Consider the following 19071-nt stretch of genomic DNA (forward strand, 5'->3'; position numbering starts at 1 on the left):
CATCGAGCAAACATCCAACAGAGGACAGTTGATTCAATTTATTAAAAAAAGTGAATAGGTTTTCATAATCTAAAGTTACTAAACATAGAATTCAATTTACATTTCAAGCAGCTTCTGATCCATTTGACCTGTAACACAGACAACTATATACAACTTCACCAGTGTTTTCTAAGGGCTGTTTTCTACTGATTCTAAAATGCAAATTAGCTGAGCTCAACACCTGAGGGACTAAGTGAAACGTAATGAAAGCTTGGGGACATTACATCCTTTAAGCTGGTCTTTAAACATTATGTGACAGTAATCAAATTTTTACTTCAGTGATTCCAGTAGCCCACTTATAAAAATCACAAAAAAAGAGCAATGTTTCACTGTTTACATGTATGAATTACTGCATATGAAAAAAAGCAAGATTGAAAATGAAGTTGGAGTGTGTATCAACACAAAGGCAACAATACAAAGTTGATTCACTCCAAGGATCTGCATACATTCAGCCATGTTATTAGATTAAATACTGTATGTCAGGTAGGATCTGAATAGTTTTCTGAAAACCTCTATATTTTACTTAAATGCGGTGTATATACTTTTATCTGCTTAAAATGACAGTATAAATTCAAAATAGATTTCAATTATGTGTGATATTGATGCCGAATCAGTTAGCTGAATAAATTAGAGCTAGGTAAAGGAACATTTGATTACTTATCTCATCAAGTTTTGCCTCCTACTGATGATTGATTAAATATTGTATCTTAATAGAATTCTTTTTTTCCCCCCACTTTTCAAAAAGGCTTTCAGTCACATCAGATCAAGCACTTTGATGATTGGCTACAAGTCTACTTTGATTATTCACTTATCATCTAGTTATAGGTCCAGATGATTTCATGTGTTCTTCAGACATTTGAGTCAGTAATAACAGAAATGAATCTCCGCAGACAGTCCGACTGGAGTCTGATCACATTAAAGATCTGCTGCTCATCCTTTCACTCAGCATTTTCCACAATTACGTATCAGTCATTCAGTTGAAGCACCTGCTGTATTCCTCTCAGTGAGGTGACGACTATGGACTGTCTGTCTCGTCACTTTCCCCGGAGTTCATCTGGATCAAACCAATCAGTGACGAGATGGTTCCCATCAGCCCCACCAGCCAGTTGGGGAATCGTCCAGCCCACAGGAAGCCGGGTGGCATCCAATGAATGGCATTACTGAGGTCAGCCATGCTGCTGAGGACGGATAACACCTCCCTAAGCATCTGTGTGCGGAGCTGAGAGCGACTGCAGAAGAAAAACACAGGTTCATCAGGACATTTTATTTTCCATTACAGAAAAATGTCTGACACTGTGAGACCCCCTCTCTGCATTAACTGCAAAAAGAGTGACTATGTGAAAGAAAACTGTGGATACAACACCTGTGGCCATCTCTGCCCCTCTCATTTCTCTTCAGCTTCTTCTTCAGTAGCAGCAAAACTCGGAGCGATCTAAAGAGCAAAAGATTCACATGACAACTCAGACTGGCAGAGTTTCAAATTCAGCAAGTAAACCAGGTGATGAAGTGCTGACCTATCTTACAAATTATTCTGTTCACATGGTCAGCATTCTGCAAGTAAGGATTTGATTAGAAATATAAAGGCTGTAAAAAATAAATGCACTTTTGGTTTATTTTGACAGGTGAAGAAAAAACAAATTTTCTAATTTACTTGAAGGATAAAACATTATTTACATATTCATTTATATATTATTCATAAAAACCAACAATGTCTTAGTCCGTCTTATTAGTAGTAGTATTCCTGATTAATTTGTTCCTACTAAAGATTTTATAAATCAGGTCAGAACTATATAATTTCTTTTTTTAAAAATGCTCAGTAATTTCCTAAAACAGCTGCAAAATCTGACCGGAAACACTGACATTTAATTTGATGTTTGTGGACCGGTGAGTTCAGACCTGAGTATTCCCAGCAGCAGCGAGGTTCCCCACAGCACCGTGCTGAACAGCCACCACTTATCAGACTTCACTTTGATGAGCTCAGCGTCAGCAGCCCACGCAATGTGTTCACAGGGGTAGTAGAGCTGGTCGGCCACGTTGGTCAGCACCGATACCAAGCGCAGGACTGTGTCCTCCTCCTTTGAAAGACATGACGCTATATTTGCATCAATGCAGCATTTTACCAGGTAAAGCTGTGTAACTTAACGTTTTCAAGGTCAGAATCGTTTTCACAGAGAACAATGTGTTTAAAAACAAGATATTTACATATAAATTTATATCTACTGCTGACTGGCAGGTAAAATTTCAGCACCTACTATTTTAAACAAAGATTGACTGGCTTTTATTTTGTAATTTTGAATTAATAAACAGTGTATCCTGAGTCTTAGCAAACACAACCCCTATCAAAGCCTCATGGGAACTGTACCTGGTGAATACTAACAAATCTGTCTTTCATCTTTGTTAAAATTAAGGTGTTCATATAGTATCTAGAGGAATAAATGCTAATCAACCCGCCCCCTCCCTGACTGAATTAATTATTAAGAAAACAGTGTTGTTGTTGTTGTGTGGCTGACCCCGCCTCCGAGCCCGTAGCTGTGGGAGTAAGCCAGCATGGACAGATCATCAAACAGCCTCAGCACCGTCCTGCAGTGGCTGAGCTGAGCAGAAAACAGCAGCAGACGTTTCCCGAGCCGGTGGGATGAAACGTCGGTCTCTGCCTTCTGGGAGAGAACTCCTCCGACCAGCTGTGAGCCATAACAGACTGTCCGGATCTGAAAAGACAAACGGAGGAGGAAAACATCAGGTAGTACTCAAAGAACTTTCAGGAGGCAGGAAGAAGACTTCACTTTCAGTTATGAAGTTAAAGTTGATCTTTTCTATATTTTGTGGAACAATCTTTACCTATTTTTAGGCTTCGAAAAGTTGGAAAAAAATTAAAAAGACAAATCAGCCTCCATTAATGAATGGTTTATTTGTTGTGACTAATGGCTTTATTAATGTAAATCTACTGTTATTAATAATTTATAGATCAGCTATACATCTCTAAAAGGAACAGAGTTGTCTGGCTTTGAAAAAAAACTATCTCTTGGAAATAGCTGTAGAGCGTTCAGACCAAAATGCTTTCACTGACATCTTCAGAACTGGTAGATTGTGAAGTGATTGTGAATTTTTTTTTCAAAAGCCAGGGACTTGCTCATTATTGAATAATCTGCTGATTACATTCTCAGGTCAATGAAAGAAAATATTGAAACAAGGCCACTATTTCACAATACAACTTCCCAGAAACCAAGGTTAATTAAAAAAGCTGGAACAAATGAATGTTTGGCATGTTTGATTGAAAAATGGCTACATGATTATTGATTATCAAAGTAAATGAGTATTGATCTTCCCAGTGAATCATGTGCTCTTTGTTTAACAGTACTTTCTTTTATTTTACTAAACTTTTGAATGCAGGATTTTTACTTTTAACAGAATATCTTTTCACTGTTGTATTAATACTTATACTTAAGATCTGAGTACTAGTACTAGTCATAGTCCACTACTGCCAACACCTGTATTGTTTATTAATGACTTGCTGGCTTATGTTTTCGTGTTAGACGGGTTTAGGCTACACTCTCAGGTGAAATAGACGGACCATTAAATTAACAGCTACTATAAACTAATAAACTATCCAATATTAACAGTTGATCATTTAAATATAAAACTACACGAGTACTTACAACTTTATCTCTTCCTCTGTATGACTCCAGCAGTCGGACCAGAGACTCCACAGACGGCTGCATGTCTCTCTGACTGTCTGCTGCTCAAACACTCACAACGAAGTACAATAAATAAACACCGATATGTGGACCTCCTGCATAACATCTCCACCATTATCTCTATCTGGTCTGCTACCAGCTGGACTTTGAAATAGGAAGTTATCAAACAGACAGAAGTAGACAATCAACGATTCAATCGAGCTTCTTCTTCTTCTTCTTCTTCTTCTTTTTATTCTTCCTGCGATGACCTGCTGCCCTCCTCAGTTTGTGCAGCATACTTTATGCATCAACAACACTGGCTATCAGTAAATACAGTAAAAGAATAAGAAAATAATGCTTGTTGATATTCTAGATTATGGGACATAAAGATAGTGTAGCTACCTTTAGGTTTTACTTCATGAATCAATATTAAGTACAATTAAAAATAGTTTTCTTCAGGTTGTGAAATATCTGCAACACTACTGTGTAAAAATACTGTAAGTAAAAGCCTGCATTTAGCAACAAAATATACATACTAAAAAAACAAAAGTAATAGTACTCATTTTGCAGAATGTCCCATCTCTTAATTTATTTGTTGATTTATGTTTTGTACTAATAATTTGAATATGCAACTAAGTAATTGACGTTATCAAATAACTTTAGTTGAGTAAGAAGTACAGTCCTTATGTACAGTTGTCTCCAAAATGTCCTGCAGTATAAAGCATAAATAGCATAAAATGGGAATACTCAAGTAAGTACAAGTACCGCAAAATTGTACACATTTACAGCACTTGAGTAAAAGTAGGCTATTTACTTACATTTCACTTCTGGTATTGTGTTTGTGTGAAACTGTCCTACAACATATACGAATATAACACTTAACTATTCATTTATTTAAATGTGTTTCTCAGTTAATTTAGAAAAAGTAAATATTTTTACTCTTTAATTGTCATTTCCATCCATTACTTTTTAACCCTGGCCCACTGAAAGTCTGGGTGCATGGAGGGGGATGCTGAGGCACTTCTGTCTCCAAAGTCCAGCAAAAATAAATAAAATTGAAGACAACACTGGAGGTGACAAGTGTAATCCAACAGGTGTAAACTACTTTACATTACATTACATTACAGTCATTTAGCAGACGCTTTTATCCAAAGCGACTTACAGGAAGTGTATTCAACATAGGTATTCAAGAGAACTACTAGTCACCAGAAGTCATAAGTGCATCTCCTTTCTTAAACAAGCATCTAAAAGCATAAACCAGAGCAAAAGTATAGTGCAGAAGCAAATTACTACGAAAACAATAATTGCAACAAACTAATACGAATACAATAAGTGCAACAAACTAATATGAATACAATAAGTGCAACAAAATAATATGAATACAATAAGTGCAACAAATGAATATGAATACAATAAGTGCTAAGTGGACTCTGCTGTCCTGACGTCAGTGGGGAGTTCATTCCACCTGAGGGGCCAGGACAGAGAGAAGCTGTGACCGGGTGGATCGGCCGCAGGGACCTCTGAGCGACGGGGCAGCAGAGCGAAGTGGTCGGGCGGGGGTGTAGGGCTTGACCAAGGCCTGGAGATAGGAAGGAGCTGTTCCTTTCACTGCACCAGAGTCTTAAACTGGATGCGAGCTCTTACAGGGAGCCAGTGTAGAGAACGGAGAAGGGAGTTGTGTGGGAGAACTTGGGGCGATTGAACACCAGACGTGCTGCAGCTTTCTGGACGAGCTCCAGAGGTCTGATGGCCGACGCCGGGGCTCCAGCAAGTAGTGAGTTGCGGTAGTCCAGGCGGGAGATGACCAGAGCCTGGATGAGCGCATGCGCCGTCTCCTCAGTGAGGAAGGGGTGAATCCTCCTGATGTCGTAGAGGAGGAGTCTGCAGGAGCGTGTGACCGATGCGATGTTTGCTGAGAGCGACAGTTGGTCCCAGACTCCTCACAGTCACATCATCAATGGTGATACTTCTCTCTGATGTGAACCTAGAAGGACTTTTTGACTAATACTTTTTAATGGATAGAGGGACAGTGTAGTTAATGTGACTGGTTGTCTATACCTAGGTGAAAATAGTGTCCTTGTAACTAACTTCCCCCTAATACCTCAAGGATTGGTCTAAACCTTTTTTGTAAAATGTAATCCCCATCGTTGCATTTGTTGTAAATAATTTTTTACAACAAAGTTATTACAGTTTGACAATATCCTCCAGTCGAAACTTCAACCTTTATTGGAAATGTGTTTAGGTCCTTTCATAACTGTTTTCAGTTTTATTTCATATATTGTTTCCAAATTCATATTATTATAAAAATGAATAGTCTTGATGAAATGATTGCAATGTGTCTCTGGGATATTCCGAATACATTTGTCCCCCACATATTGCTGTTCTGCCTCATTTCCATTCTTCTCCATCATTTGCAGATAGATTTACCATTTCACTTCCAGGGGCAACGTTTTTCTTTTCTTCCAAAAAAAAGACAGCTTCAGTCAAATAAAAGAGGAACACAATTACCAGTAAAATTTATTTTAAATTATCTCAGAATTCGCGCATTACACAAAGCTACAGTTATAGTGTATTCATTTTCTATACAAACAGTTTGACAAACAATGCAATGGAAAGTTTGATAGTCTCAGCAAATGGAATATGTGTGTGTCTCTATTTACTCTATTTTCTGTTTTTGTCCCTTAGTTTGATATAGTTTTTATTTTTAAGCTATTTAGTTTGTGAGCCAGAGAGCTCATTTCTATTCCACCTCAATTGCAACAGGAAGCCTGCTGTCTTTGAATCCTGTTCGATTAAATGCTTATGGTGGAGTTCAGCAAACATGTGTATCCAGATAGATGATTATATAGTTTTATATTGGTGTCGGTTTCAGTTTGAAATGCGTATATATCTTGTTTTTTTGTGTCTGTATCTCTCTCTGTCTTACTGTGCGTGTTTAGCTGGCATGTATCAATAATCAGGGTGTGGAGAGTCATTGTCGTAGATGTCTGAAATAAAAAAATAAAAACAAAAAAGTTGGTCAAACACATGGGTTTTCAAAAATTAATATTTCAGATTACATTGGTAATTTTAGTAGCACTGTTTGCATATAATTTATTACAGAACATGAAGAACGACAGATAACTCACCACCTGGATAATCAACATCGTCGTAAATGTCTCCTTCCCTAAAAAGAAAGACTGATGTTAAACTGTCTGCAGAAAAAATATTTCTATTATTGTTTCTAGACCTAAAACTCGTTACCGTGACATCAAAATTGAGTTTACAACTTTGTTGACTGCGATAGTGGATGATAACAAAAAGCATTTAATCAATTGCAGATGAAATAGGAAGATGTATATGTACGAATTTTACTTATTAATATACACTAAAACTACAACAAAAATCTCTATTTAACAATCAAAGTCAAAGAGGAGCTGTCCTCATACTAACAATTTATTTACAGGAAAGTAGAAATAGGTCATTAGGTTAAATACCATTATTTATTCATATAGAAACTAAGTTAAAGTATTGCTAATGGTGGCAGGGCCACATATTGAACTGATGAAGATTCACTTACATTGTAAGAAGAATCGATCTGGACACATAACCATCTGTGAGAGGTGAGAACAACAGACTTTATATAAAACATTGAATTAAAATACAACTGTTACTGAATTTGTGATCCTATGACTTTCCCTCTAGCAACACCAGCAGGTCAACATTTTCCCTTATTCAGTGAAATATCTCAGTTTCTACCAAATGGTCTGTCACATAACTCTGTCAAGAAATGAATTGTCCCCAGACTATGTGCTCTGTTGACTTTGGCGATGCCATGACTCTTCATGTTGTGGCACCATGAGGTTGACTTTTTTTTCCTTTTAATTGAAACATCTCAACGACTATTGAATAAATTCCTGTGAACTTTTGGTTATGGTTAGGTTTGGGTCAGCTGTGGTGTAGTGGTTATGGTTATGGTTATGGTTAGGTTTGGGGCGGCTGTGGTGTAGTGGAGAGCAAGGTAGTTCTCCAATCAGAGGGTCAGTGGCTCAATACCCGGCTTCAGGAGTCGATGTGTCCTTGGGCAAGACACCTAACCCCAAGTTGCTCCCGAAGGCTTGCCATCGGAGTGGACTGGATGTGAATGAATGTTAGTTAGAGTCTGATGGTGGCACCTTGCATGGTAGCCTGTCATCAGTGTGTGAATGGATGAATGATATGTAATATACTACTGATTGTAAGTCGCTTTGGATAAAAGCGTCTGCTAAATGACTGTAATGTAATGGTTACACAAATTCATGGGCTTAATTGTTATAAACTTGATTATTGATTATTATAATGTGTCCAATATTTCCTAATACCTGCCAAACTAATGATATTCCCACCAGTCTCAGCTGTACTTTGGGTTTAATGCTTATCACCAATTGTTAGCGCACTAACTAAGATAGTGAAAAAAGGTAAACATTATATTGTTTACAGCAGGTTAGTCGTGTCATTGTGAGCAATGATCATACTATATAACTCCCGTACTGAGAAACCTTAACTGGTTACTTGTTGCTTTCAGAATACAATTCATAATCCTCCCTCTGGTTAACAAAGCACTGGCTGGTCTGGCTCCACAGTAGAATTCAGATATGCTTCTTTGTATGAAAGTATGTATGTTTATGTATTTCCATTTGTCTGTGTATTTGCACATTTTCACTGCTTTATTCGATGCTTTGTTCTTGTTTTTGTGTACAGCACTCTGAACTGCTTTTGTGTGATATGCTGCTATACAAATACATTTGAATTTGAATATAAAGCCGGTCATTGACAAACTGCTCATGTATCAGTGCGGCATCTTAAAATGACAATGCAGTCAAAGAGGGATGTGAAGTGTTTACATACATTTTCCAAACCGGTTACAACACAGAGATTTCTTGCTGTTAGTGAGCTGGATGATGTCCACAACTTCTCCTTGAGTCACGGGCAGATCCTTCCCTCCTGGCTTCTTTATGACACAATTGGGATCCACCATCATGGTGTGCAACACCCTCAGAGGCCCTTCATACTGTAAAAAATCACATTCAATTATCTGTTGTTTTTTTTGGGGGGGGGTTATGCATCTGGAAATTGTGTTTCTCATCATTATCTGTTGTATGTAGAGTTCTTCAAGGAACCACCCTAGGCCCTGTTCTTTCTGTATTTGTTACCTTATTCACAAATATTTCAGGAACAAATAACAAACAAGATATATATTTCCTTTTATTGCTATGCTGATGACACTTTGTTTTATCTACAATTAAAAATCTATTATCTGGTGTGAAAGTGTGAATACTTTTACCTTAAATCTTTTTCTTAACTCCTTCTCCACTTTGGGATCTACGCTGGAAAAAGATTATGATTATTTAACAGTTAATCAAGATCATGTTTATGCATTTATCAACAACACATTTCCTCATGAATTGCCTCCCGCAGATTATTACATTTAATTAGAGGTAGACATATACTTGGTTTCTTTCTGTATTGAACATTACTTAAATTAGTTTCATCACTTAAATAATAATTTAAGTTAAATAAAGCTTACATTACACAGATACATGACTTGCACTGAGCAATGAGTCTAAGTCAATATCTCAGGCTCTCATTTCCTCTACCGTATTAGTGGAGCAGATGTGAATAGATACCTGATGTCAGGCGGTGGTGGGGGGAAATCCTCAGTTATTGGTTGAACGTCATCATAGTCATCTGAAGACAAAACAAAAAGTACAGTGAAACTAAAAACTAAACTGTTTTTTTCTTCTTGTCGATAAATACTTGTCTAATCTTAATTAAAATGATTTGTTTTTAGCAAGTTATTGACACTTGTGAACTGAGGAGTTAGATAAAGTTAGCAACTGGAAATGTTCAAGTTGGTCATCTTTATCATTCTTCAAATTGTTAAATATTCTATTGAGCTTTAGCAAACTGTACGAAGTGTCGTTGTGTAAAACACTTTCAACTGCAGTTGAAGCTGTTAATTGTCAACAGTATTTTAATAAAAACAGACCTTTTTAAGATTTTTCACCAATGGCTAGTGGTGTTTACTCATGAATTCCTATTGTGAATCCCTATTTACCATTTAATGTTTTATTAAAAGACAACAATGGATTAAATCAAGCATGCTGGACTTTATGTTACTTATTGTTTCTACTGAGCAATGATGAAGTTAAAAATAAAAACTGTGACAATTAACCTGGTCTCAATCTTAGTCAGCCAATAATGTTTATGTGTGGTGTGTTGTCACTTACCATCATCTTGAAGCATGCTGCAGATTAGAGGAAACACAACATTTTAGTTGGAACAAACGTGGGTGAAACTGAGAAAGCATTGCCACCAAAGAATAAGGTGGATTACGCACTGGTTGGATGACAAAATAATTTAAACCTTTGGAAAAAGTTGGCTAAAGAATATTTAAACATTTTTCCCAAACTACAACAAGAATTTTTTTTAATAGGATTAACATGATCTACTGTACCTGTCGCTGCTATTGGAATTCACATTTAACATCGTTGGGGGGTCTGGAGGTGGTGGAGGCAACACTGATGTGTCTATTTTTCTGGACTGGAGCACTTTGCGCTTCACTGCTTCATAGTCAACATCCACACATGTGTTACTGATGTATCCATCTGCAAGGTAACACAACATCACAAGTATGTACTTTGGCTTTATTACAACAATTCAGTGTGTGGGTCAAAACAGGCCCTTCTAATTCAAAGAGTGATAATCAATATCATCACTGGGCGTCTCTTCTAAAAAAAACATATGAAGACATTTTAATGTTTAAAATCTTGGTGCTCTTTTTTTTTAAATGTTGGACATCGATCTACTAGAACCATGCATCACTGTTGGCAGAATAGTTAAGGTACAATGGCAGAACAGTTATTTTTTTCTCTTTAACATCAAATTGGGATCAACATGTGTTATCACTGTCACATCAATCAGTGTGGAAGATATATTCCACTTGAGGTAACCACAGCAACAGTACATACATGCTACATTGCTAGTTGGCTTACTTGAGAACAACCAACAAACACATTTGCCAAAGTGACTTCAAACTAACAAAAAACTTAAATACGTCTTAATACTTTTTACAGTCTCACTTTCTCAGTGGAGAAAATGCTACTCTGCTTTGGTTTATGACATCCTTCATTGTCTTCAACATGCCCAATGTTTTCTGATATTCCGACATCCTGTCCTCTATCATTGTTTGAATATTAAATATCGATTATCAGAAAGGTTAATTAACACTAGAGAAAGTATGAAATATGAAAGTGACTTAGAGGTTGAAAGATATTTTTTGGTTTCACAGATAGTTTTGTATCATCTGCATAACATTATATTTGTTAGATTTTCATATAAATAATAAAGTTAGAGCTACTGCAGGACCACAGAGGCAAGATGACCAAGACAAAATGTCTTCAAACTGAAGGTCTAAACTCATATTCTTCCTCATAAATACAAGAGCACGTTCACACCTTGCTCCCCAAAGCAAAACAATTGCAGAATGAACTACAGCGCAAAGGCATATTCCAAAAAATTCAAATAAAATCTTGATATGCCAAATTGTTACACCAAAGCCATTTATAACAAATGCAATACTGTTTTTTAGTATTTCATCTCAAGTTTTTTAATTCACAATTTGAAAATGTGAATCAAAACAGGTCGGTGTAAACCAAATTGAGAGATCGTTATCTCAATTTACACAACAATAACCATTTTTTTGATAGAAAACTTCACTTTATGGCACTAATGAGCGGTTAAGGTTAGAAGGTTTTCTTTACATGCTTGATAGAATTTTCAAATGAAACTCACAGTTTCCATTTAGAGAGCGAGCCAACCATTTGCCTCCTGGGTTATTCTTAACTCGGAGGATATCCACGTTCTCTCCTTGTCGTACACTGAGGTCCAGTTTTCCTCCTCCGTGCCAGTCATGCCGGACTCTGGCTGTATGAAGAACCTCCACCTCCCCTTCCAACTACAGAAGGACATAAAAAAAGCTGTAAGAGGTTGACAATCAACAGAAACAAATGAGGTTTGGATGTGGATGGAGTATAGATTTGAATAACCTCAGTGCTTGATTTATCAATGCTAGATTTAATCGTTTCCAGACATTTTTAATTTTCATAAAATATGTTATGTAAATTAAAAAATATATCTTTGGCATGACCCGCTGAAGTTTTAAATGTTTTAACTACTAAACCTCAAATCTGCCAATAGAAATCTGGCTTTGTAAGGTGGTGCATTATCTTAAAATGTTATCGATGTCAGCAAATTAAAAATATTCTGTTTGGTCTACTGAAGTTGGATGTGAGAGTGTTTCATGCAAGACAAATGTTGTAAGTACCTGAAAGTTCTTCTTCAATTCTTTTTCTTTTTTCTGACGTTCCAGCTGATTTTTTTTCTCCTGCGCCTGTTGACTCTTTGCTTCTTGTTTGTTTTTCTTCTCAGAATTAAACCGATTTATATCCACCTGATCCCTATAAAAGAACAATTCAAATGAGAAATGACTTGTCACAGATTCTTCACATCACAGCATACTGTCACATTAATAACATGCCTCTAGAAGAATCTACAGCAATGCTAGTTGCTCTGTGAGATTGAACATGGCTATGCTTGAAGTTAAATGCTAACGTCAAACTGACATTGCCATCTCACACGCCAAAAATGCCTTCACATTTTTGATTTACACAGATTTCTCTCATAGTAGTCCCATAACTTTCACTCTCTGGAAAAAGGTGAATGTTTGTGGTTAAACCACAAAAGACTTAATATTAGTGTTTCATGTTACATTACTGACACCAATCCTCCTGTGGACAGGTGTAGTAAATTTGTATTTCGCTAAAAATGCTAAACACAGTGCATCTAGTCTTTGTGCCAAAATGTAAGTTGCACTTTTAAAGCTACTGGGATGTTTCCATCAAATAAACACAAAAACAAAAACAAAACATGATTCAGCCCTAGGCACTACTCAGTAAACTGTTTACCAACTGCAGTATCCCGCAAGCTTTACTCTGGTTTGTAAAAAATTTTTCCTTTAGCAGGAAATATGTTGAATCACAGAAACAACTTATAGCCATAAAAAATATTTATTTCACACACTTGTGGCGCTTCTGATGTTGCTTCCCAAACACACTACACTACAGCAAAATGCTGTTACTTTGTGACTTTAAATCCAAAGCAGAGACTGATGTTGTATAGGATACTTTGAAGTTGTCTCTAATGTAACAACCCTTCATTGCGAAAGCCTTTTAGGTAATGATGCTCGCAGTAGTGGTTGTTGCAATAGTAGCTACTTCGGTAGGTGCAAAAATAACTGAAGCAGCTCAAAGAGACACCGTCCTGTCTCATGTCATCAGCTGCAGCCACCATCTACTTTTAGCCAGTGGAGCGCTTAACAAATACAGACACACAATGGTTTAATGGTAAAGGCAGAAAGTTTCTACTTACTCATCAATAAACTCATACACGTCATCATCATCCTGCAACAGAAAAATCTTTATTTGCAACTTTAAAGAAGAAGAGTTATGGACTTAAGGGGAACACCAATATAAAGGAAAATTCAAGCAATAAAAACAAGTGTTAACTGGAATTTAAACTTTATTCTCATTATAGTCTCTTGTTTCACTGAAAATTACTTCTTATAATGGGAGGCATTCTCACTTTACAGTAAGTTAAAAGTTCAGTTTCAGTTTTCTGTACTTACCCCGTCCATACAATGTGAACTGTTGTCGCTCCAGGAATCTGTGAAGTCACACAATATGAAGACATGAAAGGCATGTCTTCCATTTGAACAAAAATTCCAACAAAAAAATTAGCCATGCACCAATAATCAAGCTGCAATTGTTACCGTTCTTCTGAGGGCTTGCAATGTCATCATAGAAGTCCTGGTTATTCTCAATCTCCCTGCAATCAACAAAACTGTTCATTATTAAGCAATTGGTTACGTGGCATGTATCTTAGACCACTTGACATTTGCACGCTGCAAAAGTTTAGAAAAATTTGCTAAGATATTTCTAATTTTATAAATAATTTAAAACTCCAAATTTGAGTCTCTGATATGACTAATTCTCCCTTGATTGCATTACATATTTTATATTTTGGCTCAAGATTGCTGTTGATCTTCACAATATTTCCTGTGTGCCACCTTTATATCATGACTGGAATAAAGAATGTGATTTTATTATGTCATTCTCAGAAATGTTATTATGTCTGTGTACATCAATATGGGGAAAAAATTAAATTAAAAACAAAGATATTTTGTTCCGTACGTACATCCCTGCAGCATCTTGTAAACTAGCTAAGTACTCACATGGAGGCCATTTGTTGCGGCAGCTTGCTGGGTTTGTTGGATCGTTGTGGCGGTTTTGGAGGACTGATGACGGCGGGTAAAGACATCTTTCTGCCTGTTGAGCACGGGGAACCTGCTTGGAGAAACAGAGAGAATGCACAAAGAAGTATCAGCCGTCACATGAACACATTTTAATTAAATTTAATCAACTAATATTTCCATCAAAAATCTCTCTATATATTTATATATTTTCTTATTAATTATTCAATAAAACAATAAGAATAGCCGTCAAACACTAATTCTAGATGCTCTAAAAATGCTATGTAAATTTGCCAGCAAAGTCATCTCAATGTTCTATGTCACAAAACAAGGCCGTTTTTGTCCTTACTGTTAAGAAACTCCTCGTGTCGTCATAGATACAGTGTTATTTTGATCATGCATGTTTTGCTCTGTCAGCGATTTGACAGCTTAGGACCAAACTGCAGGTGATGCAAATAACATTATTAGGGTTTATTAAAGGCATCCCCTCAAAGTCATGTTGGCAGTGATGAACTAACATTTCTGCCAGTGCATCTCAGACTAGAACCTCAGAATATGTACAACATTATCAATAAGCTCTTCAATATTTGTTTTATAAGATATAGACAAGATATAAGCACAGACATTCCAGTGTACACCAGAAATGTCCGAACGTCTTTCATTTATGTGTTGGCTCCATATTTACACATCTGTGAGCGAACAAGAGACTCACCGTCAGTCTTTCTTGGAGCAGGAAGGGCAGGTCCTCGGTTGAACCTCAGAAAGGGCTCAAGGTTGACATTGGGAGGTCGTTTGGGCTTTAAGGGCAGGGGTCCTTCAGGCGGTAGTGGCCTCCTCAGCGGGGTCACGTCCCCTGCACTCCTCTGTCGGGGCTGCTGTCGGAGCGGTAGAGGAGTGGAGGTGGGAGCTGGTACAGGGGACTGAGCTGGAGCTGGGGCTGGTTTGGGGCATGGAGGCCTCTGGTGCCTCTGCATCATGTGCTGTAGCATCTCCCCCTTCATCTTGACCTTGCCAACGTCTACTTGCTGGATGGATGCTCTGATTCCAGGATTGGGAGGCAGCCGAGGGTAGGAAGCAGGTCTGGAGGGGATGGAGGCTGCCATCGGTTCTGCTCTCGGGAACCTGACCAGGCCTGGGCTAGCCATCGGAGGAGGAGGAACCGTAGGAAACAGTCTGTGATGAGCCAGCTCGTTCTCTGTCACGGGCAGTATCGGTCTCCCAAACCCAGGTCGTGGAGATTTTGGGGAGCCGCTGTCTCGGCTGCTGGTGTCCGAGGTGCTGGCCTTTTGGTTGAACCTGGCCCTCAGAGCCTTCACATCAATGCTCTCCCCCTGACAACAACACAGAGAGCACAAACTCAACTGCAGCCGCTCTGTTTCTAAAGCAGGAAGTTAGCAGCACAGCACACAGCAAGGCATGACCCCCCCCCCCCCTCACACTCACACACACACACACACACACACACACACACACACACACACACACACACACACACACACACACACACACACACACACACACACACACACACACACACACACACACACACACACTCTGCCTGTCAACCCCCTACGCTCTCTTTGCAAGGTGAGAATGCACCACGAAACAACACAGTTTCCTGGTTGTTTTGATCTTCACGAAAGATGAGAAGTCTCCAAATCTTTGCAGCAGACAAAATTTTAATCAGCGCAGTCTGAACAGAAATATAATGATGGCTGAAAGAAGTAATAATAAATACTGTTAGAGATTGTGGTCATTATTAGCAATCACTAATGATATATAAAAATTATGTTTAAGTTAAACAGATGGCTAAATATTTATTATTATATAAATAAGAATTTTCATGGAAGCAATAGTAGGGGTGAGCCAAAATAACCGATGCAATCCTTAAACTCGGGGTATCAGCTGACAACGCGTACCGATCCGATACTACAACTGTCTCTGTCCAAATTTACAGTTTACCTTGGAACATGATGTCAACGATTGCCGTGGCACTAAAACCTGTAGCTGACTGAATACATTTAACTGAAACACATTTCATAATGACACTTAAATAATGAAGATGACCTTATTCTCCTAATGAGGTTCGGTGTCATATTAGATCTGTGCATCCCTAAACAAAGGACGGTCACACAACGCTTCTCTGAGACAGATTTCTAAAGGGTAGTAAAGCCTATAGGGGGTTTTATTTTTAGGTAGGTTATATTTGTTGCATACTTTGCTGCATACTTTGTATTTTGGTAATTTAGTGTCACACTGACAATAACATGCAAAAATGAAAGCTCGTAAAATCGGTAGCATATCTTGCATGTGAGCATCTTTATAGGAGGAAGTTTGGCATCCTGCCAGGTTGGATATCTAGTTATTACTGCAATGATTTTATGTTTTTATTTTTGTGTTTTGTATTTATTTTTGTTTATGTTTGACCACTCCCTGAAATTATTTTCATATTATATGATACAGTATTTTCTGTGCTCCTGTGAAGCATCTGGTAACTGGTTTTGAAAGGCACTACAGAATTAAACTTTACTAACTAAGGAAATTACATCTGATTACTGACAGTTTGTCAGTGATCAGATGTAATTTCCTGTAAGTTTCCTCACACTCAAACTGAACTCCACTGCACTGTTGCTAAATTGAACTCTGCTGTCTGTATTTGTGAGACGTTTTTACACTCAGTGACAACTTTAGTAGGTGAAAGTGAAAAATATAAAATAAAATGAAAGTAATCTAATAAAACAGCTCAGCAATGAATTCTACCTTTACAAAGATAATAATGCTTTATTAGGATTGACAACTTTAGAGAAATATGAAATACCTTTGTGTTATTTGTATTTGTATTATTGAGGTTGTAGTTTGCAGTGGTGTTGAACTGGACTTTATAATATTGATCCGTGTTTCTTGTTGCAAACTTTTACAAACTCACCACCAACTATGATTGCAGTAATAAGCAGTTTTAACAATTACTGAAGGTGTACCTAATAAAGGGGCCAAGGAGTTAATATTTAATAACTTTTGAAAACAAATTTAGCGTAGATGAAATTCAAAACAGAAAGAAAATGTGGCAGGGGTCTCAGTCATCTTGTAAGAACTCTGGAAGTTCTAATTTTTAGGCGTTTCTGTGACATTATTTGGGGCTTGAATGTTGTCATTCTCACTGACACAAATGATCCAAAATAAAAGAAGTGAACTTGAATAAATTGCTTGGAGCAATTCAAAACAGAGCATCAGTCGTCAGTGGGCAGAAATAATATCACTGGATGAGTATTGCTTCAATAGGAAGTCAGGAATTTGTTTTAATAGAACAACGGTTGTCTGACACAAAAATATGATCAGCAAAGATGGAAAAATGGTGCAAATGAAAAGAAATTTAGATATGTATTAAAACATCTCATTCACTGTTATGTTGACAAAATAAAACAGGAAGAGAGTGAAGGAATTACACCATCTATTGCCTGAACACCTAAAGCTGTAATAAAGACAAACAGAGAGTGCAAAGAGGAGCAGGAAGCGCTCACAACCACACACCTCTGTACCTCAGCATCCTGCTCTGGTTACCATAGAAATGCCCTCCGCTCTCACTCCTGCACACATAAGCTGCAAGCTCTGCCGGCAGTCGTCTTTCTCGATACGAGTAACAAAGGAAACAGAAAAAAAAAATTCTCCCTACACCACAAACTCACAGACAACTTCAATTTCAGTCAGCGAGCGTCTGCAGAAGTGCAGTGTGTGTGGGTGCATGTATACGTACGTGTGTGAGTTTGCACTGACACATTATCGCAGATGTTTTGTGAAACGGTGTGGCCACAGATTGTAGCTGTGCAGGTGTGCTGCAGAGAAAACCTGATAACACTGAGAAAAGTCAGGTCAAATAAGATATGACTTAAAGTTATAACTCATATGTTAGTTTTGTATATATACTGAATATCAATGAACTCTCTTGATGTTTTCTGTTGATCTCAGTTAAGACAACATGTTTACATTTGTCTTATTATCAGCTTGTCAGTCATAAAGCATTTCAAATTGCACTAACCAGTACAAAAGGTGGTACACAGATGAAGTTTGATTTAATATATTCAAGAATATTAGTTTTTTCTCACATATATTACATTCAAGACAGTCTCTTTTACAGAAGGGATTCATTTATTTTATTATGTGTGTTTAAGAACTGCTGAATTTACAATAATTAGTCTGGTTTCAGTGGAGTTGTGATGATCTTAAGTCTTTCTACGCCTTGATTTGGAGAAAAACCTGGAGGAAGCACAGAGTCCTTTACAATTTAGGGACAACATAAACCTTTTCTAAGATAGGGAGATAGACAAGGAAAGCGGCACTGAGCACACTGTGAATCATCAACCAGTGATAACTGTGTGTAATAAAGCCTTCTTTCATAAGCAGCAGCACGAACATTTGTTTATTTCAAAATCCAACTTCCTCTTCAAATGTGAAAATGATGTAATTGCTGTTGAGAACAACTGTAGCCGGTCGATCAGATTATGCATTAGCAGGATTGTAAACGGGGTTAAAAGTTTTAAAGGTGATTCAATGATTATTTAGTTAAATGATAGAAGGAAACTGAGGATAAGCCCTGTTGAAACCATCAAATCTGTTGGTCTTTCTACAGCAGTCAGGTTATTCATAGACGGCTTGATGTTTAGGAGGAAATGACCAGATATGGCTAATAAAAAAGGTGCTGTGGAGAAGTTGTGAATCATTCCACTGATATAACTAATATAATAAAAACAACAACAAAACCTTCTAAAAAACACAGTAAATAATAATTTCTTACCATATTTTGTCTTTGGTGAGAGTTTATTGATGGGTAAAGTGCTCCATGTCCAGCAGTGATTCAGTAACCAGACCGCTGCTACTGTACAGATCTGTGTCACTAAACTTACTGCAAATGAGGAAATGCTCTGCAATTCAGCATTGACGACAGGTTGACTGACAGCGGCCACAACATCAACACTAGAGAAACATTAACATGCAGTCTGCCAATTTGTTTCATTTCTTCTTAAAAGGTCAGGTTCT

General features: G+C 37.5%; 2 protein-coding genes across 2 annotated transcripts; both read right to left on the minus strand.

Annotated features, from left to right (window-relative positions):
• Positions 1–18: 18 nt before the first annotated feature.
• On the minus strand, positions 19–3883 carry pex11g (peroxisomal biogenesis factor 11 gamma). The gene is made up of 5 exons (XM_054603114.1): positions 3696–3883; positions 2550–2747; positions 1936–2114; positions 1403–1471; positions 19–1268 (listed from the first exon to the last, which is right to left on the minus strand). The coding sequence occupies exons 1-5, from the start codon at positions 3756–3758 to the stop codon at positions 1055–1057; spliced, it is 723 nt and encodes a 240-aa protein (XP_054459089.1). The 5' UTR covers positions 3759–3883; the 3' UTR covers positions 19–1054.
• A 2313-nt stretch (positions 3884–6196) lies between these two features.
• si:ch73-40i7.2 (FYN-binding protein 1) lies at positions 6197–18932 on the minus strand. Its single transcript, XM_054603341.1, has 16 exons — positions 18830–18932; positions 14753–15371; positions 14023–14134; positions 13561–13616; positions 13417–13454; positions 13161–13192; positions 12058–12190; positions 11526–11688; positions 10189–10339; positions 9962–9978; positions 9359–9419; positions 9016–9058; positions 8580–8742; positions 7273–7306; positions 6842–6879; positions 6197–6700 (listed from the first exon to the last, which is right to left on the minus strand). Exons 1-16 carry the CDS (start codon positions 18830–18832, stop codon positions 6663–6665), a joined length of 1701 nt encoding a protein of 566 aa, XP_054459316.1. The 5' UTR covers positions 18833–18932; the 3' UTR covers positions 6197–6662.
• Between the last annotated feature and the right edge of the window lie 139 nt (positions 18933–19071).

This window comes from Anoplopoma fimbria, chromosome 8 (assembly GCF_027596085.1).
Source record: "Anoplopoma fimbria isolate UVic2021 breed Golden Eagle Sablefish chromosome 8, Afim_UVic_2022, whole genome shotgun sequence".
In the NCBI taxonomy this organism is placed as follows: domain Eukaryota; kingdom Metazoa; phylum Chordata; class Actinopteri; order Perciformes; family Anoplopomatidae; genus Anoplopoma; species Anoplopoma fimbria.